Source organism: Pan troglodytes, chromosome 1, assembly GCF_028858775.2.
Source record: "Pan troglodytes isolate AG18354 chromosome 1, NHGRI_mPanTro3-v2.0_pri, whole genome shotgun sequence".
NCBI lineage: Eukaryota > Metazoa > Chordata > Mammalia > Primates > Hominidae > Pan > Pan troglodytes.
The window spans coordinates 45343209-45365387 of record NC_072398.2 but is presented as its reverse complement, the minus strand read 5'-3'; the positions used below and the strand labels follow the sequence as shown (position 1 = coordinate 45365387).

Below are 22179 nucleotides of genomic sequence, written 5' to 3'. Positions count from 1 at the left end.
CTAAGAAAGGGGTCATTCATTTCCAATACCCTTCTCAACCCCTTGCCTATACATAGGCAATATCACCATCTTCTCCCCAAACTCTTTTCCCCCAGGTCCTGGTCTCTGTTTCTTCCTACTGCGTACCATGCTGTATAGTTCTGTTAACCTTAAAAGACAGATTGCAAAATGGAACAGAAGAAATGAGACAGAAAGAGGAAAATGAAGTATATGACCAGGCAGATGGCTGGTCAATTACTAGAATAGAAGCTCTCTTTTGTGTGTGTCCATAAATACAGAAAACCTTCCTAAAAGCCTGACCGCTGGTGGGCACTTGGAGAATGCTTGCCTGGATGGATTGGTGCTTCTGCCCACTGCTCTTCCAGTGGGAAGGGTGGTAGGGCAAAGAGTAACCTGCCCAAGGGCCTGGCTCATGTAAGTTGACTGACAGCTCTTCTCACGCTGATTCTGACGTCTTCCTCTTCGCTGCGCTTGTTTTCAGTTCATCTCCGCAATACCTACCCGATCCCTGAAGTTCCTGAAGGAGGCTGGGCATGGCACCACCAAAGAGGAGATCACCAAGGATGCCGAGGGACTGGATGAGATTGACCATGCTGAGATGGAGCTGCGCCGAGGCCAGATCCTCTGGTTCCGGGGCCTGAACCGTATCCAGACTCAGGTACTCTGATAGTGGTCTGTCCTTCCCTTGGGAGAAGCAGCTTCCCATCCAGGTGTTGGGAGGGTAGCAGTTCTTGTTGGCCAGCATCTCTTCCCTTCCAAAGGCTCACTACTGATGGGCAGCCCTAGATCCTCAGCTTCAGGACAGACACGCAAAAGGATCTGTGTGGGGTCCTCTGAGAGGAGAGGAGTCAAATGACCTAGACCATGGGACACTATTAGCATAGTCCTTTAGCTCTGGGTTGACCCTAAAGCCCAGCCTGCCACCCTCTATCAAATGGGCAAGCTTCAGCATAAGGTCTCTTGCAAGCACTAGACCTGACCCCAGGGTGGGAAATGCTCAGTTTTTCCCTACCCTTCAGAAGGAAGGAGTTAGACAATATCAATATGCCAACATACCCAGCATTCACTTAATATAGCTTCCTCACACTGCCATTATAGGAATAGATGCTATCTGGAAGGGTCTTTGTAAAAGAAACTCACCTTGTTATATCTCCCCCATTCAAAGTGTAAGGCCATGGTGGGGAATCTGATGGTTTCATGTGTAAAAATGACAATAGTCTCTTGATGTCTGAGCATCTTTTGCAGGATTCAGACTTGCTTCCTGACAAGGAGGAAGCAATAATTTCTTCAAGCCTCTTCCCTTCTTGCAATTTCTGAAATGGGATAGAAGCCACCCCTGCTGCTCTTATGTCCCCTGTCTATAGCCCCACAATAACTTTTTTTTTTTCCACTTTCCATGCATCAATTGTAACTACTTTCTCCTGGGTGAATGCGCTGATCTAAGCATTGATAATTCTGTCTTCCCCTGCTCTCACCCCCCATAGCTTTATTGTTTTAATCCTGAGATTTTCCATTTCAAAAACACTGTAAATTCCAAGATCTCAAGGGTGGTCTCCAGAGAACAGGCGTATTTCTCTCTGCTGATTGGCTAGAGATCTTCAAAATAAGTTTCACTGTCTAAAACTGGCCTTGCAAATGTTTTAGAAAGTTCCCCAGTCGGCCAGGCATGGTGGCTCACGCCTGTAATCCCAGCACTTTGGGAGGCCAAGGTGGGTGGATCACCTGAGGTCGGGAGTTCAAGACCAGCCTGACCAACATGGAGAAACCGCGTCTCTACTAAAAATACAAAATTAGCCGGGCGTAGTGGCACATGCCTGTAATCCCAGCTACTCGGGAGGCTGAGGCAGAAGAATTACTTGAACCCAGGAGGCAGAGGTTGTAGTGAGCTGAGATTGCGCCATTGCACTCCAGCCTGGCCAACGAGAGCTAAACTCTGTCTCACAAAAAAAAAAAAGACTGGGCGCGGTGGTTCTCACCTGTAATCCAGCACTTTGGGAGGCCAAGGCAGGTGAATCCCCTGCCTTAGGTGAAACCCCGTCTCTACTAAAAATATAAGCCAGGCATGGTGGCACATGCCTGTAGTCCCAGCTACTTGGGAGGCTGAGGCAGGAAAATCGCTTGAACCCAGGAGGCGGAGGTTGCAGTGAGCTGAGACCTCACCATTGCACTCCAGCCTGGGTGACAGATTGAGAGTTGTCTCAAAAAAAAAAGAGAAAGAAAGGAAGTTCCCCAGTCAATCCCGCCTCGTTAGTGTATAGGAGAGATAGATGGAGTGAATATTCTAAACTATATACCTGGTAGGAACTTATCCCCTATAGCCAAGACAACAAATAGAAAAGTGGAAAAGAGGCCGGGTGTGGTGGCTCACGCCTGTAATCCCAGCACTTTGGGAGGCCGAGGCAGGCAGGTCTTAAAGTCAGGAGTTCGAGACCAGCCTGGCCAACATTGTGAAACCTTGGCTCTGCTAAAAATACAAAAATTAGCTGGACCTGGTGGTGGGTGCCTGTAATCCCAGCTACTCCGGAGGCTGAGGCAGGAGAATCGCTTGAACCCGGAAGGCTGAGGTTGCAGTGAGCCGAGATCGCGCCATTACACACCAGCCTGGGCAACAAGGCAAGACTCTGTCTCAAAAAAAAAAAAAAGAAGAAGAAAAATGGATTGCAGACTCACTCTGCACCTGACTGTACTTCCAGGCAGGTGCTTTTTCTGTCTGCCAGAGAAACATTCCAGGGTGCTGTGGCTGCCTCACCTATCCAGGGCGATGCAGCTCCCTGGGGACACAGGTGCTTCCTGGGGAGCCCTGAGCACTTCACATCCAATTGGGCAGGCATTGGAGTCCGGGCACTGCCTGGAGCTCACCAGAAGGTGCTTTACAGTGGTCCTTGGTTTGTCTCTCAGAGGGCTTGGTCCCCTCTGCCGTGAGGCTGGACTGCAGCTGTGGTGGCAAGTGACCAGATGTCACTGAGCAGCCTGACCATGGTCTAGGTGGTGCTTGGATGCATCCACTTGGCTTCCTTTGGTCATTGAGTTTCAAGAAGAGAAACTCCAGGAGACGGCTTGGCCAGGATCAGGCAAAAACAGTCATGCCGAAAAAGTGGCAGAAAAACTAGAAGGTCTCTCAGTGAAGGAGGAGACCAAGGAGGATGCTGAGGAGAAACAATAAATCGTCTTATTTTATTTCCTTTTCCTCTCTTTCCTTTCCTTTTTTTAAAAAAAAATTTACCCCGCCCCTCTTTTTTGGTTTGTTTTTATTCTTTTGTTTTTACAAGGGATGTTATATGAAGAGCTGAATTAAAAAAAAGAAGAAAAAGAAAAGTGGAAAAGGGCTAGGTAGGGAAACGCTAGGGTTCCTTTTCCCTCTCTCAAGTTCCTCCTCTGGGAAAGAAAATTTCCAGCGGGACCTACACAAAGTGCCTCGTGGCATCCAGGCATCCAGAATCCCCACGCTCACTCCCTACCCCACCCCACACTCCAGGCTGCTGACTCCAAGTACCCATAGAACCTGGCGCCTTTGGCTCCCATCTCTAAAGCCCCCAGTGCTTTCCTTTAGGTCTGTTCTTTCCAAAATAACCTGTCTGTGCTTTGCTTTTCTTCAGGATCAACCACTTCTACTATGTGATTTCTTTTCTCCTAGCCAAGATTCCCTCAGTCCAGTGCCTCCTTGCTCCTTTCCAGTCTTCTGTCCTGGGAGGCTGAGATTTATGGGTCTTCCTTCCCCTCCACTACCAATTTCTATTTCCTTGACTATGCCCCTCTCTACAAGGTCTTTTTGGTTTCACTGCCTACATAGCTTTAGGTATACTACCTTTCCCCATTGTTGGAGCATGAGGCAGTTGGGCCAAAATGGCATTAAAGCCTAAAGTGAGGCATGTTCAAGATGCCACAGTGACCAAATTCACGCCATCCAGGATGCACCTGACTCTGGAAGCTGATGAGGCTAATGATGCTAACGTGTATCCTGGATCCCTGAGGTCCGCTCCCAACATCAGCCCTTCAGCCTCAGCTGGGTTCTAACAAAACCCCCTGCCACCTCCACGTTGATCTTTGTTGTCATTCTCATCGCGGTGCTTTGGTATGGGAGGTGTTAGAAAACTTAGAGACTAGAATTGTGGAGGTTGGGACCTTGTAACTCCAATAAGCACTGAAGAAGGTGTCTCTACAGTCCCTTCTTCCATGGAGCTGGAACCCCCGCACCCACCCCAAGTATAAACCCTCTCCTCCTGCAGGTTCAAGCTCCTCAGTCCCAGGGAACTAAAACTGAATAATGTGAGGAAGCAGTGATGTTTCTGCTCAAACTGTGATCTGGATCCAGAAACTAGCCCTAAACAGCTCATGGCTTCTCAGGAAGCTTTATAAAAGGACTGTCTCACTCACATTCTGCCTACTTTCCCATCTTCCCTCCTGGGAAAATGAAGTCCAGTTAATGGAATCAGCACCTTTCCTTCATTCCTGGTAGATTAACCCTTGGCATTAAGCAGATAGATATTTCTAAGATTATTCTACCAGATTCATGAAGGCTAAAGGGAATTCCTTTTGATTTTGTCCTTGTTACTTAGGGGTCAGGGATAAGGATGGTAGAGTTGATTGAGGCCCTAGATCAGGACCATTGTCAGAAAATGAATGGCATGGCCGGGCGCGGTGGCTCACACCTTAATCCCAGCACTTTGGGAGGCTGAGGAAGGCAAATCACAAGGTCAGGAGTTCGAGACCAGCCTGGCCAGCATGGTGAAACTCTGTCTCTACTAAAAATAAAAAAATTAGCTGGGCATGGTGGCAGGTACGTGTAGTCCCTGCTACTCAGGAGGCTGAGGCAGGAGAATGGCTTGAACCCAGCAGATGGAGGTTGCAGTGAGCCAAGATCGTGCCATTGCCCTCCAGCCTGGGTGACAGAGCGAGACTCTGTCTCAAAAAAAAAAAAAAAAAGGAAGGAGGAAGGAAGGAAGGAAGCTGGGCACAGTGGCTCACGCCTGTAATCCCAGCACTTTGGGAGGCCAAGACCGGCGGATCACGAGGTCAGGAGATTGAGACCATCCTGGCTAACACAGTGAAACCCTGTCACTACTTAAAATACAAAAAATTAGCCAGCCTGGTGGCGGGTGCCTGTAGTCCCAGCTACTCAGGAGGCTGAGGCAGGAGAATGGCGTGAACCCGGGAGGCGGAGCTTGCAGTGAGCCGAGATCGCACCTTGCACTCCAGCCTGGGTGTCAAAAAAAAAAAAAAAAAGGAAGGAAGGAAGAAAATGAATGGCATTAATTGCCTCTGTCTCTGAGGAACAGGGCACTGAAAACCAGAGGCTACTTGTGTAAGCCTCGACCTGTAGCTGTTTCAACCACCACCAACCAAAACCTCTTCCTCCCCCTCCCTCAGTCTAATTGCCGAGTTACTGTCAGCATTTCTGCCAGACATTTCAGATCTCTAATGCATTAATGCACTTAGTAGCATTCTCGATAGTGGGCTTGGCCACTGGGTTCTTGAGCTCCATTCTCAGGGAGCCTGCCTACTTCAGCCCAGGGAAGGGATAGCTCAGACAAGATACCCAGAGGAGGATGAGCCCAGCAACTCATGGCCCAGGGGTCTTTCCATCATGGCCATTTGTATATTGGCTACTAAATGGCCCCTGTTTTTTATTTAAACACATGAGTTATTTTCCTGGAAAATCCGCAAAAATACATAGTCGGTTTAATTGATTTAGAGGTTCCTGAGCCTTGAAATTCAGTAATACATAATTTGCCTTCAGAATCTTCAATTGTTTGCCTTATTTTTAAGAGTACAGGTAAAAAGGGGCCTGTAGGTGGAGGTTGCAGTGAACCGAGAGTGTGCCACTGCACTCCAGCCTGGGCGACAGATTGAGATTCCATCTCAAAAAAAAAAAAAAGTACAGGTAAAAACAACGAACAATCGCTGTCTAGCTGTTAGGAGTGATGGAGTAGGGAAAAGTCCCTTTACATTTTAAATACTCTTGGCCCCCTCTAAACCTCAAATGCCCACTGTGGATTCAAAGGGAAGAAAAAACTAGATTCTGGCTGGGCGTTGGGACTCCATGGCAAATTGTTCCCTAAGTGAAGTATGATATGCAATTAACGTTTTTCTCCTTCTCCTCACCATTGCTTTTTGTGGGAGGGAAGCTCTCTCTTGCTCTCTCCTGTCCCGTTTTCCCATCTACTTCCATTCCTGCTTCCCCAACCTTCCATGACCCTCCCTTCCTCTTTCTTCACCTTTCTCGGACTGACTGTGGAGCAAAGCTGTCTCACTCTCTGATTCTTTGCAGATCGACGTAATTAACACATTCCAGACGGGAGCCTCTTTTAAGGGAGTCCTAAGGCGACAGAACATGGGTCAACACCTTGATGTAAAACTTGTTCCTAGTTCATCCTATGTAGCAGTTGCACCAGTCAAATCTTCCCCCACCACTTCTGTTCCTGCTGTTTCATCTCCTCCTATGGGCAGTGAGTGATAGTCTATTATGATGCATGATTTGCTAAAATGACCACAAGAGAGCACGTGGCATCCACTTTAACCAACCATGGTTATCTTTTCCTTTTGGTTTTTCCCTTTGATATTTTGACTTAAGGGAAGAAAAAGACAAAAATCCTACTCTAAAACCAGACTGTGTGCCCTTGTATTTTATTTTTGTAATGTAGAAAAGCTATTAAACCTTAACTGTTTTAAAGACAATAATTCTGTTTTCTGATTGTTCCTCTGCATTGCTCATTTCTTCCTTTTCTTGAGTTTTGTTTTGTTTTGCTTTGCCTTTTTTGTTTGTCTGTTTGTTGCTTTGCTGGGATATGTTGTTGTTCCTCTCTTCTCCTCCTGCTCCTTTGAGTCTGAACTCTACCTCCTAAGCTTAGATGTGAGGTTAGGCCAAAGGAAAACCCAAGAGCTTTCTTTACATGGGGGCAAGGTTTGGGATCTTTTGAGGAAAGGTAGGAAGGGAGCTAATGTGCCCATGGGTGTGTTTTGACTAGTGGACCTGTCATAATTGAGCCAGTATTAAACTTGGTCAATAATAATAGTCCATTTGGCCACCACTGTATTGCTGACTGGCAATTTTAGCATAAAAGTTGTAGCTGGCTGGGCACGATGGCTCACGCCTGTAATCCCAACACTTTGGGAGGCCAAAGCAGATCACGAGGTCAGGAGATCAAGACCATCCTGGCTAACATGGTGAAACCCCGTCTCTACTAAAAATACAAAAAATTAGCTGGGCGTGGTGGCAGGCACCAGTAGTCCTATAGCTACTCGGGAGGCTAAGACAGGAGAATCACTTGAACTCGGGAGGCGGAGGTTACAGTGAGCCAAGTGGAGAGCCACTGCACTCCAACCTGGGCGATAGAGCAAGACTCTGTCTCAAAAAAAAAAAAAAAAAGTTGTAGCTATAGGTGAAGAAAAGAAAGTAGTTCAGTTCAAATGTATATGGTTGAACATCCCCGTTATTTTACTTTTCTGGGACTCCAGTTTAAAAATCAGTTAATCTTGGCTGGGTGCTGTGGCTCACACCTGTAATCCCAACTTTAGGAGGCCGAGGTGGGCGGATCACCTGAGGTCAGGAGTTCAAGACCAGCCTGGCCAACATGGCGAAACCCTGTCTCTGCAAAAATACAAAAATTAGCCGGGCAATATGGTGTGTGCCTGTAATCCCAGCTACTCGGGAGGCTGAGGTGGGAGAATCACTTGAACCCGGGAGTCAGAGGTTGCAGTGAGCCGAGATAGCACCATTGCACTCCAACCTGGGCGACAGAGTGAGACTCCGTCTCAAAAAAAAAAAAAGGCCAGGCACAGTGGTTCACGCCTATAATCCCAGCACTCTGGGAGGCCAAGGCAGGTGGATCATAAGGTCAGGAGTTCAAGACCAGCCTGGCCAATATGGTGAAACCCTGTCTCTACTAAAAAATACAAAAATTAGCCAGGCATGGTGGCACGCGCCTATAGTCCCAGCTACTCAGGATGCTGAGGCAGGAGAATCGCTGGAACCCAGGAGGCGGAGGTTGCGGTGAGCCAAGATGCTCTACTGCACTCCAGCCTGGGTGACAGAGATAGACTCCATCTCAAAAAAAAAAAAAAAAAAAAAAAAACGAAGAAAAAAAATCAATTAGTTCACATGAAGGTACGAGAAATATACAAAAGAGTCAAAATAACATTTTTTCTTCATTTACTAAACTTTTAGGAGTTTCTGAAGAGGAGTGCCTTTTATTTTGCTTCTCCTTTTCTCTAGTTTGATTGTTTCACCAATAGCCAGCACTTATTTTGCACATAAAGTTTCAGGAAGCCCTTTCTCAGCCGGACTTGCAATTGGAGTATTATCAACTCACAACCTAAGATCTGGTGTTCCCATTGGTAGATTCTTGGATTCTTGCTAATGCTTATGTCTTCCTATTCCTGGTCATTTTCCCTTCCCCAAATGGGACTCAGAGAGGAGAGAGAAGGTAGCCAGCTCTTTGCTGATAATGTGGGAAGGAGTTTATCTGTATTAAATATAATGTGGGTTTCAAATAGCTGAGTGTTCAGTCTGTTCCTTCCTCCCCCATTCCCAACCTCACCACCCCCCACCCCGACCTCTGCAAAGGGGCTAAAGAAAGAACAGTTGCCTTGTCTGTGGTTCACATGATCACGGACTGTGTGGGTTGACCAGACTTAGATTTGTTTTGTCTCTTTAGCCAAAGTGTTCTGATGTGAGGAATGGGGGTGGAACTTGATAGAGATACATACAATTTCTTTAGGTCAAAAAAACAGGCAAGCAAGAACTCACTAAGTCTTGCCCTGCAAGTATCCAGGAACCTCTCCCACCAGTTCTTTCATATTCCTCTCTTAATTCCTTTTTTCCTTCTAGTTCTGCCATCCCCTTCTAACTAGCTTCTGTTCTGTTTTAATCATCCCTTTCTGATAGGAAGGGTTAGTGTCAGATATCCTGATGGTTTGATGGTGGAAGGAGACTAAGTAGAAGACTAAGCAGAAGACTGGGATCTTGTAGAGCACCTGGTAGAGGGTGTGCTCCAAATCCTCAAAGACTAGAAGATCAGAGGAGAGACAGGCCACACCTGCTCTTTCTCCAGCTGTGCCTTTTTAGTTGGAGCTCCTAGAAGTTGTAGCCATACATTTTGAAACCCTCTTTCCCATTCCAGATCTCCAAATGAATTCAACTGTTTGTCCAACCTTCATTAGATAGATCTCTAAGATTTCCCTGCATAGGGAGGCCCTAATCCTTTTCTCCTGGTTTCTGAAAAGAGCAGAAAACTGCCTGGCGCGGTGGCTAATGCCTGTAATCCCAGCACTTTGGGAGGCCGAGGCAGGTGGATTACTTGAGGTCAGGAGTTCGAGACCAGCCTGGCCAACATGGTGAAACCTCATTTCTACTAAAAATACAAAAAAAAAAATAGCTGAGTGCGGTGGCGCACGTCTGTAATCCCAGCTACTCTAGAGGCTGAGGCAGGAGAATCGCTTGAACTCGGGAGGCGGAGGTTGCAGTGAGCTGAGATCACGCCATTGCACTCCAGCTTGGGCAACAAGAGTGAAACTCCATCCCAAAAAAAAAAAAAAAAGCGGAAAACTACAGAATGAGAAAATGGAGTCTTCACCTGCCCACTCATTGAGCTGCAGAGAGTAGCCCTCAGCACTCATACCCAGTCTCCTGAGTCATGAAAAGAGTTGCCCTTCAACCAGCCACTTCCACCTGTAGGCCAGGGCCCCAAAAGAGACATTTCCCCAAGGTTTTGAGAAATGATGACCAGGAAGGGAAGGGTTGACTGGCTGTGTGGAGAGTGCTCAAAGCTTTCCCTGCACCTTCTTCACTAGCCCTGTCTTGTCCCCATACACTGCTCATGCACCAGGCATCATGCTCCAGGAAGGGGAGATGCCAGCCCTGGGTGGATTGGTGGTGATATAGTGCATGATTGTTCATCAGCATGTGTTCTCTGAGGCCAGTGCTGGAGTTGGGGCATCCTGGCACAGCCCCATGCCCTCTCCTCCCTCACCCTTCTCTCCACCCACCAAGCCAGCTGGTGCTCCCTAGCTCTCTGACCCCTCTTCACGTGAGCTTCCTTACAGGTGGCTGGTTTCCCTTTAGATTCCAGAAGTCCTGCAGTCTAGCTGGATGACTGTTTCTTGCTCCCCAAAAGACATTTCCCATATTTTTTCCATCTACCCATCCCCAATTCACTTTTATCTTCCTCATGGTTTACCTGTAACAGTATTATTGGTCACCCCAACAGGTGAGAGGAAAAGCCAACAAACAGGGCTCCAGACCCTCACTCCAACCCCAATTGTTACAAATTTATTTTCTATAGTGGACTTCACATGTAATTTTTTCAATAAAGTATTCAATTGAATGGAAGCAGGAAATTGAAAATCACTGATATTGAAGATGATGTACTGGCGGATAAAGGCACCTGCCCTCCTGTAATATTCAGTAGAAATTTTGAGATCTTGAAAACATATGAAAAATGTGGGCTATGTTATCACTCCTGACAGTGATGGCTTTGATGGAGTGGGATGACTTTGGACCCATCTCTTGGCCAGTGTATCTGTGCCAGGGTCAAAGGAGAAGGCACTGGGTTTGGACTCACTCAATCCAAATTGCCTTGCTCTGAGATTTTATGTAGATCAGTGAAAACTTGGGACTTCCTGAAGACCAGATGGAGCCTCCATTCCATCTGATCTCACCTAGATCTGGAGCAAAGGCAACATGATAGGTAAAATTTGCACATCAGATGGTCAAATAGGAATCAGATAATAAAAATGTGGTCCTCGCTTTCTGTTCAGCATGGTGAGTGTGTGCCTGTGCTCCCTGATTCTTCTTGGCTGAGGTGTTGAGCTGATACTGTTGAGTGGCAAGGAGTCCTTTGCCTTCTGAGCTTTGAGCACCCTCAGTCTTGGGTGGGTCTGCAGGCTGTAGTAGAGTGGGACAAGATAAAGAAAGCCTTAGCCAGCAGAGACACATTCTCCTCCAGAGAAAACGGACCAACAGTATTGATAGTGAGCCTTCTTTGAGTGGTATTTATGAAGGTTCTGTATGGTGGTAGGAAGCACTGGAACAGGTGATCCAACCAGTTTATTTGGCTGACTCTTTGTATCCTCTGCTGTCTCCAAATTCTTGTGTCTTCTCCTGGAATATACTTTTTGCTTAAACAGCAGAGGAATGAAAGAGGTACCCTACCCCCACCTTCATCACTCCTACCCCTCCAACCTCAACAGTTTCCCCCACATTACTCCCATTTCTTTTCTGAGTGAAGATCTTTTGGACAAGACTAGGATCAGCCACCTTCCAACAACTAGAACCGTCCTACAACCATTTACCTTTCCCCTGGCCCCTCTCTCCAACTTCTCGGAGCTCCAACCCTCTCCCCCTACCCCAATTCTACCATCCCTGATTCTAAGCCACGCCTCAGAGAGACCTGCAGTTCAGAAAAGCAGAGCTGCCAAAATTGCTGGTGCCTGTGTACAAGCAAAAGCTGTTCACAGGCATCAATTATTGTCAGTTTTTTCTTCATGACTCTGAACTGACCGAATCCCTTCCTTTTTGTGCAGTAAGACAGAGACTATGACACTGGGCAATGCATCTCCTTTTGCCCAGTAAAACCGCACGTGGTTTCCTTTCCTTCATCCTCTTCATCCACCCCATCAGAAAGGCCACTTGTTTGTAGCACTGCCTCCTGGATTAGCTTTCTCTCCCTGGTCCCTTTCATTCCCTTCTCCACATAAGACTATGCTCCTCTTCACAATTTGGAAACGGCTGGAGAAAGCAGCATGATTGGGCACAGTTGCTGTGTATCAGAGACATGAACGTGCATTTGAATTATGAGAGCCAGGTCTTTTCTCAATAGGCAGGAGGAAGGCATCTTTTGACACCTGTATTTTATCTGCTTCTTCTAGGGAAGGGGCTGAAGGAGTGAAGTTCTGTGTTATTTGCGGGGAGGGGACACAGTGGTGGTTGTGGGATATAAAAATATGCATGTTTCCTGGCTGAAAGGGCAAATTATTATTAGAGAGTTTTAAGTTCCTGCATGCTGCTGACACAAATGAAGATTGGTTTGTCTGCCTGGCTGCACAGTTTTCATGGTCACTCGTCACCCAACGTGTATTATGTGCAGATTGGTGTATGCTGGCTCTTTGAGGTCTTTAAACAGATAACTAAACCTCAATGCATAATTTTTCCATTCCACATTCACAAAATGTTTGGCCTCAGCACAGAAATCCACATATCTCAATCATCTTTTTAAGTTTGGCTATGAATTTGCATCTAGTTCCCATGTCCTTGCCCTCCATCTAAAAGAACTAATGAAACTTCTTGTTTTCGGTTTCATTTTAAAAGTAGATTGTTTGGGAATGCTAACGTTGCTTTGGGTTTTCTACTTTTTTTAATGCAGCTTTCAAAATGTCCTAGTTGCCGTCACTCACCCCAGCCCACCCCACTGCTTGAAAGTTGAGCCATGTGATGTTTCTAGTGCCCCATGATCTCTTCTGATGTGTGTTTGGTTTTGGTTGCTGAGCAGTCATGTTTTATAGTCTGGGTTTTGTTTCTCTCCTAAATCCACCATCTCCTTGTTCTGCCGGCCAATTCTCACCTCTCTATTTTCTCATCCTCCTTTTCCTTCCCCTGGTATAGATCAAAGTGGTCAAAGCGTTCCATAGTTCCCTCCACGAAAGCATTCAGAAACCCTACAACCAAAAGTCCATCCACAGCTTCATGACCCACCCTGAATTCGCCATAGAGGAGGAGTTGCCACGAACACCACTCCTGGATGAGGAAGAGGAGGAAAATCCTGACAAGGCTTCTAAGTTTGGGACTAGGGTGCTCCTGTTGGATGGTGAGGTCACTCCATACGCCAATACAAACAACAATGCGGTGGATTGCAACCAAGTGCAGCTCCCCCAGTCGGACAGCTCTCTACAGAGCCTAGAGACATCGGTTTGAATTTTCTTTCTCTGACTCTCATCCCTATTTTCCCTATTTCCATTTTCGTCTGTCCCATCTATGAGGTGATGATGGGACTTTTCATCGTCACGTCAGCTGCTGTGTTAACAGCAGTGTGTGTGAAGTGAACCTCTACCTGACCATGAAGAGGCAAGAGCACAGACTTACAAGGATTTCAACTTAAGCTTGACTTGGGGTTTGTAGCGGGACCCAGTCAAACCCCATTCAGGTCATGGTAGAATCTACTCCTTGGTAGTCACTTGTCATTTTTAAAGAAATGATGACAATCCTCTTGGCATCACCCCACCCCACATTCTCCCCTGATGTTCATCTCCTGAATTCTGGATTTTGTCCTACAAGTCTGTGCCATTTATAAGCTAAGTTGAGGGTTCAGAGGGAGACAAATATCCCCAAGTGAAATTCAATTTTTCCCACTTTGAAAACTTACACCTAAAGGCCTGTAGGCCTCTAACTCTTTCTGCCCTTTCATTCAAACCTCTCCAAAGTTCTTTGTCTTTTGTCTTCCCTTCTTTTCCTTTTTTTTTTTTTTTTTATGATGATTAAGAAAATGGAAAGGATATGGATGAATTGTGTAAACTTAGATCCTTCTCCCTTTTGGCCCAAAAGAACCCTTGATTTAGTTCCAGAATCCAACCAGTTTCTTTGTTAAAAGGGTCCTTTTGAAGCAATTAAGTGCTGGTAAGAATATTTCTCTGTTGTTGCCAGGTTACCTTCTGCTTTTAAATTGCCATCTTGTAAAGTGTATGTGGTTCTTAAGTGCCAGGGAGATCAGCCTTGCCCATGAAGGTTGCATATGTGTGGTATACAGTTTTTACCTGAAAGCCTGAGCTTTCTCTTATTCCTAAAGTGGTGGCAAAAGAATGAACTGGGTATGACCCTGCCCCCTTACTGGGCTTGGATATTGAGGACCAGACGCTGCCAAATCTAGGACAAGACAGACCATCAAAGCAGACTTTTGTGGGCTCCTCTTTGGGGTACCACTGCTTTCAAAGCCATCTGCCAAGGCTCTCCAGGGCAGGACCTGACTGGTGGGGAATGAGTGTTCAGAAGCCTTGGGAGAGGCCAAAGAGCCATTCTAGTATGATCTGAGAAAACCTTCCTGCAGGGGCCAGAAACCTTGAGCTTAGGTGCCTGGGGACCAGCTTCGACATTCTCTCCAGTTTCTGATTCTAATTTTTGCCACGTGTCACAACTTTTCCAGTCTCTGAGAAGGTCCTAGCCTTTCTCAAATATTCTGATTTTGAAAATATGTATCCAAAGTGGGAGGCCCCTGTGACATTTTGCCAACTTAAACGAGAAAAAGACCCCCCCCCCCACCCGGCACACTCCCCCTTCCTCCAGCCCCCCTTCAGCCACATGCTCCAGCTGCTGCCCAGTAAAGCCCTGTGCCTTTTTTTCCTCTGAATACTGCCCAAAGCATCCCCTTCCCATCTGCCTCTCAGGAGTTGGGGACTTTGCTAGGAGATTTTTTAAGTGTTCCTTACTGGGACAAGGTGGAGCCATGTTTGCAGGAGCTCCATTTGTATCCCTGCTGGTGTTGACTTCTGTGCAGGGGCCAGTTCATGTCCCTGACTCTCACCTCCCATTAGATAAATGAAGCCCACCCCCCTTTCTAGAGTGATGAGAGTCAAGAAGAGGGGACGTATGAACGGCCAAATTCCCATGTGAGAGGAAGATGACCTGATCCACCTAGCCTTTTCTTCTGGATCTGTCCTCCCTCACCCCTTTCACCTGAGCTGTCCACAGTAGGAAACATAAAGAAACAATGTCCCCTACATATCCCCATGACTACATAATCCATCATCGTAGGAAATAGGAAAGCAAATTTGATTTTGGTTTTGTAAAACGTACATGCTTCAATAATTCTTTTTTGTGTCTTAAATACTCATAGGGGAAAAAAACAGCTCACCCAAGGTGTTAGGTTTCACATATATATTCATCAACTATTTTAGAAGATTTAATTCTATCAAATCTTGTATTACCTCAGATCATTTTAAATAGCAAGCCAGTAACGAGCTTTGAAGGCTATTTTACCATTCCTGTTCACAAAAGGCTCTCATGGTGCCTGACAGGTTACCCTTGAGGGCTTGTGTCTACTTTTTAAAAGTCAATGGTTTTTTTCTTGTGTTCTAGTTTCCATAATAGGAGAGAAAATATAGAAATATATGCAAAAATTATAGTTTTCTTTAGATCAGAAACTGATATTTTTGGGTCAGCCATATGTATTTTGTTTAAAGGATTTAAAATAAAGTGCTGTCATGTAGCCCTGTGGAAGGGAGCACATAACCAGCTGTTTGGCATGACAGGTGACTTAGTATATTTGTAATTGGTTTTAAAACCAATACACCGTACTTTCTTTCTGCAAACAGCCATCTTTATACTTAGGGAAAAAAAATTGTTGGGTTCTAGACTTTTTTAATATAAATTTTGTTGATATGGAATTAGGTAAGTTTAAGTGTCTATGTGCATATGTTTTTTATATAAGTTTTTTCTATTCAGTTTCACTGATCCAACTGGCAGTGGGTAAATATGGCATAAGTTAATAACACTTTTCCCCAAAATGGTGCTTTGGATTTGAAAAGGGTCTGATGGGGAGAAGGAGAACGTATCATCCTAGCTTCCTCTCTTAATAAACCTAGAAAAACGGGTAGTAAACTGTGGATAGTCAGGAAAACACCCAGCAAGGGACACAGCTGTCAGGAAATGAATCTTCCCCCCAACCCCCACCATGCAGATGGATAGACAGACTCTTTCCTGACTAGTCATTAGGATCAGGGGCCTCTGTTGGATTTGTGTTTCTTGAAGAATAGCTGGCAGAGTGGTATAAAAGACACGAATATCTCCTGGTCTATAAGGATACTCTGATTTGGGGTTTGCATTTTTCATGGTTTTTATTTCCTGTTCCCCCTGGAGTTTTCCATTAGTGAGTTTTTGTGCAAGGATCTTATTTGTGATGCCTTCCCTCCCCTAGAAAGATTTTGTGCAATATATTAAATGGGGACAGAATTCTAAATGGATAAAACAATGGCTGGTTCTAGCCCTGAGTGACAGTCTTAAGGCTAGGTCCTTCCCATAGTATCATCTGTCCTCTGGAATGACTCTCCTGTCCCTAAAGGGGTTAAGAGAGAGATCACCTAGAAATCCCTCTGGACACTTGTGGGTTCTTTAGGGTTTGAGTTTCTTCTTCCCCTTGAGCTTCAGAGAGGAGAGTTGGCAGGGTTAAATCTGAATGGTTACCTCACTGCTGAAAACCCAGAGGGGCATGGCACACTCGCTTGTGTGGAAAAGCCTCTAAATGCATCCCTTCCTTTCTTTCCTGCTTCCTTTGCCTTACAATTGAAGCAGCCCGTGGTACCATCACAGTATGCAGAGACTTCCTCACCTTTCATATCTAGGGACCACCCCCCATGCATTGGTGAGGGTGGCCACTTATAAATGCCTGCTATTGTTAAGCCATTCCAGCCTCTTCCTCTGAATAGACCAGACGCCCTTTCACTTAGTTCAGTGCCAGTCCTTTTGCCTTCCCAACCCTGCTGTTAGGCCTGCTGTTCCCTTTGCTCTTGATTAGGAGAGATGGAAGGAGATGAGCTCCCATAACTGAATTGGCCTTTGGTTCATGTTTTCTCCCCATATGTATATATGCCATATGTGAATATGCCATATATATGTGCCAACAAATCTATCTACGTTGTTCTTTTCAAATTAGCACGCAGATAGGAATTTTGAGTTTCTTCTTCTTTTAGTAACTAGTATAACAAGCACTGGTATTTTTGTACAAAAAAGAAAAACAAAAGATTGACTATTGTGGTCTGCATGACATAAACAAACAAATGGTGATATCAAAGCAACGTATACCCCAGTCCAGTGTGTTGCCATAATTTGCAATTCAGCTTAACAGTGCACCCGATCTATATTTGCATTTTGATATTATTTAAGCTCTATGTACAAGGTTTTGCATGTATTTATATGGTTCTTAGGAAAAAAAAATGCTATAAACTGCAAATCTGAAATTCAAATGTGTTGTTCCACTGAGACCAGAAGAAGAAGAGGAGTTTTAAAAGGGATAATTTGTTGGAACCAATAAAGCTTTTTGCTGATGAACAGAAACCAATACTGCTGTGCACTGAGAATAAAAACTCATGCCCACTTGTAACTGTGCTGTCCTCAATGCGTCTCCACTTTTGGGTAATGCCACTGATTGTCTGTTGAAGTTGAGAAGGGAAATGCCGCAACCACAAGGACAACCCCATTTAAACAGGCACAGAATTCAGCTTACCACCAGACTCTGACAACGCTTCCCTTCCCTCTGGGCCTTCGCATTGGCTTCATTCCCTTGCAGTGCAAGCTGTGCTCCACCCACCTTGGTTAGAATCCACAATTCAGGAGCTGGAGCTTTTGGAAGAATAAGAAAGAGGCAGTCTTGGCAGTCCTTGCTTTTTTTCTTTCCTTTTTTTGTTTTTTGTTTTTTTTGGTTTTGGTTTTGGTTTGTTTTATATGAAATGTCTTTTAGGAGAAGTAGTTTCCCTTACATTAGCCGCCTTTCCCTTGGGTTCTCCACCCTCCCCCTCGCTTCCCTATGGTTTAAAAAAATGTCTTTCATTAATTGAGTCTTGCTAGAGACTCATATTAGGCCCCAGTTTCAGGTCAAAACAGCTTCCTGGCAGGTCATTTACATTCTGAGCTTTCATATCTGAGACAACTCCTTCCTGCAGCTCTCATCCAGGTGCACAACGAAGTTCCCCAACCCTCTTTTAAAATATCACAGGGAGGAGCCAGGCACAGTGGTTCACACCTGTTGTCCCAGCTACTGGGGAGGTGAAGGGGCTGAGGCGGGAGGATCGCTTGGCCCAGGAGTTCAAGTCCAGCCTGGGCAACATGGCAAGACCCCATCTCTAAAATACACACACACACACACACACACACACACACACACACACATCATAAGGAGGAAAGGACCTTGTCCACTCCCCAAATTCCTTTAGGAAAAGCATGACATTGAAGAACGCCCCAAACTCTCCTGGCTATTTTAATAGTCTGGCTCTGAAAGAGGATCTAGCCCTGGTTGAAAAAGACTTATGGCCGGGTGCAGTGGCTCACGCCTGTAATCCCAACAGTTTGGGAGGCCAAGATGGGTGGATCACCTGGGGTCAGGAGTTCGAGACCAGCCTGACCAACATGGAGAAACCCCATCTCTTCTAAAAATACAAAAATTAGCCAGGCATGGTGGTACATGCCTGTAATCCCAGCTATTCGGAGGCTGAGGCAGGAGAATCACTTGAACCTGGGAGGCAGAGGTTGCGGTGAGCCAAGATCACGCCATTGCACTTCAGCCTGGGCAACAAGAGTGAAACTCCATTTCAAAAAAAAAAGAAGGTCCGAGCGCAGTGGCTAATACCTATAATCCCAGCACTTCGGGAGGCCAAGGCAGGCAGATCACCTGAGGTCAGGAGTTCGAGATGAGCCTGACCAACATGGAGAAACCCTGTCTCTACAAAAAAAAAAAATACAGCCAAGCGCAGTGGCTCACGCCTGTAACCCCAGCACTTTAGGGGGCCAAGGTGGGCGGATCATGAGGTCAGGAAATTGAGACCATCCTGACTAACACAGTGAAACCCCATCTCTACTAAAAAATACAAAAAACTAGCCGGGCGTGGTGGCAGGTGCCTGTAGTCCCAGCTACTCGGGAGGCTGAGGCAAGAGAATGGCGTGAACCTGGGAGGCGGAGCTTGCTGTGAGCCGAGATCACGCCACTGCACTCCAGCCTGGACAACAGAGCAAGACTCCGTCTCAAAAAAACAAAACAAACAAAAATACAAAAATCAGCTGGGCGTGGTGGTGCATGCCTGTTATCCCAACTATTCAGGAGGCTGAGGCAGGAGAATCACTTGAACCTGGGAGGTAGAGGTTGTGGTGAACCGAAGTCGCACCATTGCACTCCAGCCTAGGCAACAAGAGTGAAACTCCATCTCAGAAAAGAAAAGAAAAAGACTTAAATGATCTGAGATCTTATCCCCACTTTCCTTTTCTGTCCTAGGTTGCTCTCCACAGGCATTGAACACATTGCCCACTTAGTTTCTTTAAAATAGGGGATGGAGAATAAATAATGAACTTAACAAACAAAAATGAAAATAGGCTGGGCACGGTGGCTCACGCCTGTAATCTCAGCACTTTGGGAGGCCGAGGTAGGTGGATCACAAACTCAAGAGATCGAGACCATCCTGGCCAACATGGTGAAACCCCATCTCTACTAAAAATACAAAAATTATCTGGGCATGGTGCCATGCGCCTGTAGTCCCAGCTACTCGGGAGGCTGAGGCAGGAGAATCGCTTGAACCCAGGAGGCAGAGATTACAGTGAGCCGAGATCGCGCCATTGCACTCCAGCCTTGCAACAGAGCAAGACTCCGTCTCAAAAAAAAAAGAAAGAAAAGAAAGTCTGCTTTTTCCATTGTAGTTTCCCTCCTAAATACTCTTGCTGAAAAGGATGTAACACATATGAACCCCTATACGGTCCTTTCTAAAGCTTGGCCCTCTATTTCTTCTCTCACCCCCACTTTGTGTTTGTTGGACCATAGATCTGTGCCTCTCTGCCATGCCAAACGGAGGATCTTAAGGATCCACGTCTCTTAACTCCAGGATATGGTAAGGAATGGTGAAGAATGAACCTCCTACGTATCATTCTGGCAGAGACCACTATATCCTAAGGTGTTGGCTCAAGAGAATGTAAAGGCCAGCTCAGCAACTTGGACCTAGGTCACTGTATGGAAAAGAGCATACTCTGTTCTTCCATTCTTTTCCCTTACCCCAGTTCTAGAAAAGAATAATAGCTTTGCCTTCCATCTTTTTTATTCTTTTTTTTTTTTTGAGATGGAGTTTCACTCTTGTTGCCCAAGTGGGAGTGCAATGGTGTGATCTCGGCTCACTACAACCTCTGCCTCCAGGGTTCGAGCAGTTCTCCTGCTTCAGCCTCACGAGTAGCTGGGATTACAGGCGTGCGCCACCATGCCCGGCTAATTTTTTGTATTTTTAGAAGAAACGGGGTTTCACCATGTTAGCCAGGCTGGTCTCGAACTCCTGACCTCAGGTGATCCGCCTGCCTTGGCCCCCGCAAAGTGCTGGGATTACAGGCATAAGCCACCACGCCCAGCCTGCCCTCCATCTTCAGTAATGGTTTGTGAGTCTCCCCTTTCTCCACTAGTCCATATCGTCTCCCTGTGTCATCAGTTTGAAGCTCTCTACCAAGCCCACCTGGTTCCCCCAAAGTATACACATGACCAGGCAACTCCCTGACCTACTCTGTGGTGAATCCAAAGAAGATGACTCCTTGGGTTCCAGTGAGATATTTACCAGCCCCTGACCTGGGTTTGTTAAAGCGTGGCCTTCTTGTCACTACAAGCAGGAAGGAGAATGAGAATGGCATGTCCTTCACCAACAAATAATTGTGAAGCTTTGTTGTAAATAATACATGTAAACATGTTACCATTTCTGTGCAGGATCATTAACATCCAGTTACCTCCACCATGAACCTAAGCCATGAGAGGTACTGACCTATTAGATTCATAGACAGAAAGCTTTCAGCTTGAAAGGTAGCAGCTTCTGGGTTCTGGGCTTGCCTATGTCCTGATGTACAACCAATCATAAACAAGTCTTTACTTCTCTGACTCTTTTCAAATAATACTTTCCTGGCCCAGCATCATCTCCCTGTCCTCAGAAGACATGCACATAACAGAGATCAGTCTCTTTAGAATGGCCTCCCGCTGCCTTCTAAAAGGCTGGTGTCAAAACAAGAATGCTAGCTCGGAAGGCAGTGGTTCATGCCTGTAATCCCAGCACTTTGGGAGGCTGAGGTGGGCGGATCACCTGAGGTCAGAAGTTCAAGACCAGTCTGGCCAACATGGTGAAACCCTGTCTCTACTAAAAATACAAAAATTAGCTGAGCGTGGTGGTGTGCACCTGTAATACCAGCTACCCGGGAGGCTGAGGCAGAAGAATCCCTTGAACCCAGGAGGCGGAGGTTGTAGTGAGCCAAGATCACGCCACTGCACTCCAGCCTTCCAGCATAGGTGACAGAGCAAGGCTCCATCTCAAAAAAAAAAAAAAAAAAAAGAATTGAAATAATCTACATATTTGGATAGCCAGATTACAATCAGAAATTTAACTTCTGCTCATGAACTCTAAGCAAGGGGAAATAATAGAACTGTCTGAGTGGCTAGTGCCATTACACTCACAGGGCATATATCTGTTCCTACTCTTTTTTTTGTTTTTGAGACAGGGTCTTGCTCTGTCACCCAGGCTGGAGAGCAGTGGCATGACCAAGGCTTACTGCAGCGTTAGACTCGGCTCAAGTTATCCTTCCATCTTAGCCTTCCAAGTAGCTGAGACTACAGGCATGCACCACCATGCCTGTAATTTTTTTTAAGAGATGGAGTCTTACTGTGTTGTCCAAGCTGGAGTCAATCACCTGGCCCCAAACTATCCTCCCACCTCAGCCTCCCAAATGTTGGGATTACAGGCATGAGCCACCATGCCTGGCCTGTCTCTACTTTAGAATAGAACTGGGCCCTGTGTTCAAGCTTAAGCATCACTTGATTTGTCTGGTGTCTCCTATAACAGAGGACATATAGACCATCTCCTTTTAGCACATTCTTTTTCCAAACACAGCACAATTGATTTAAGCTTTCTTGCTATGCTAGACCCAGGAACACTGCATTGAAAGACTGATTTGTGTTTTATAACTCCAGATCTTCATGTCTTCACCTATTTAAAGCAAGTATATATGATAACTCATTTGAAAGAGGGAGTAAGGCTGGGAAGAGCTGGACTGGTACCTACAGATTGCCTTTAACCATGCTTAAGAGAAGAACAAATATATCCATGATCATCCAAAACCCTTTATTTAAGTCAAGAATTCCTGCATCCAACCAGCCTGGCCAACATGGTGAAACCTCATCTCTACTAAACTTACAAAAATTAGCTGGGCATGGTGGCTCATGCCTGTAATCCCAGCTTCTCTGAAGGCTGAGGTGAGAGGATCACTTGAACCCAGGAGGCGGAGGTTGCAGTGAGCTGAGATTGCACAACTGCACTCCAGCCTGGGTTACAAAGATAGATCCTGTCTCAAAAAATAAATAAATAAATAAATAAATAAATAATAAAAATAAAAATAAAAAATTCCTGCTGGGCGCAGTGGCTCATGCCTGTAATCCCAGCACTTTGGGAGGCCAAGGCAGGCGGATTGCCTGAGCTCAGGAG

At 45.8% G+C, this 22179-nt stretch overlaps 1 protein-coding gene and 1 non-coding gene across 13 annotated transcripts in view; both read left to right on the top strand.

Annotated features, from left to right (window-relative positions):
- The window catches only part of ATP2B4 (ATPase plasma membrane Ca2+ transporting 4), a 117265-nt gene extending 100184 nt beyond the window's left edge, over positions 1–17081 (top strand). For 5 of the 12 annotated variants that reach the window (XM_024351060.3, XM_009441014.5, XM_063793146.1 and 2 more), the window contains 3 exons: positions 482–658; positions 6269–6446; positions 12599–17081. In XM_024351060.3, the coding sequence (XP_024206828.1) occupies positions 482–658; positions 6269–6446; positions 12599–12624 (381 nt within the window). In that variant the 3' untranslated portion in view covers positions 12625–17081. Of the gene's footprint in view, positions 1–481; positions 659–6268; positions 6455–12598 lie in introns of those variants that run through there. The other 7 variants (XM_016936349.4, XM_001156333.7, XM_016936324.4 and 4 more) reach the window with 3 other exon arrangements.
- On the top strand, positions 2661–2785 carry LOC112207378 (small nucleolar RNA SNORA77). The gene has a single exon (XR_002941810.1). It is a non-coding gene; the product is annotated as a small nucleolar RNA SNORA77 (small nucleolar RNA).
- Positions 17082–22179: the final 5098 nt, after the last annotated feature.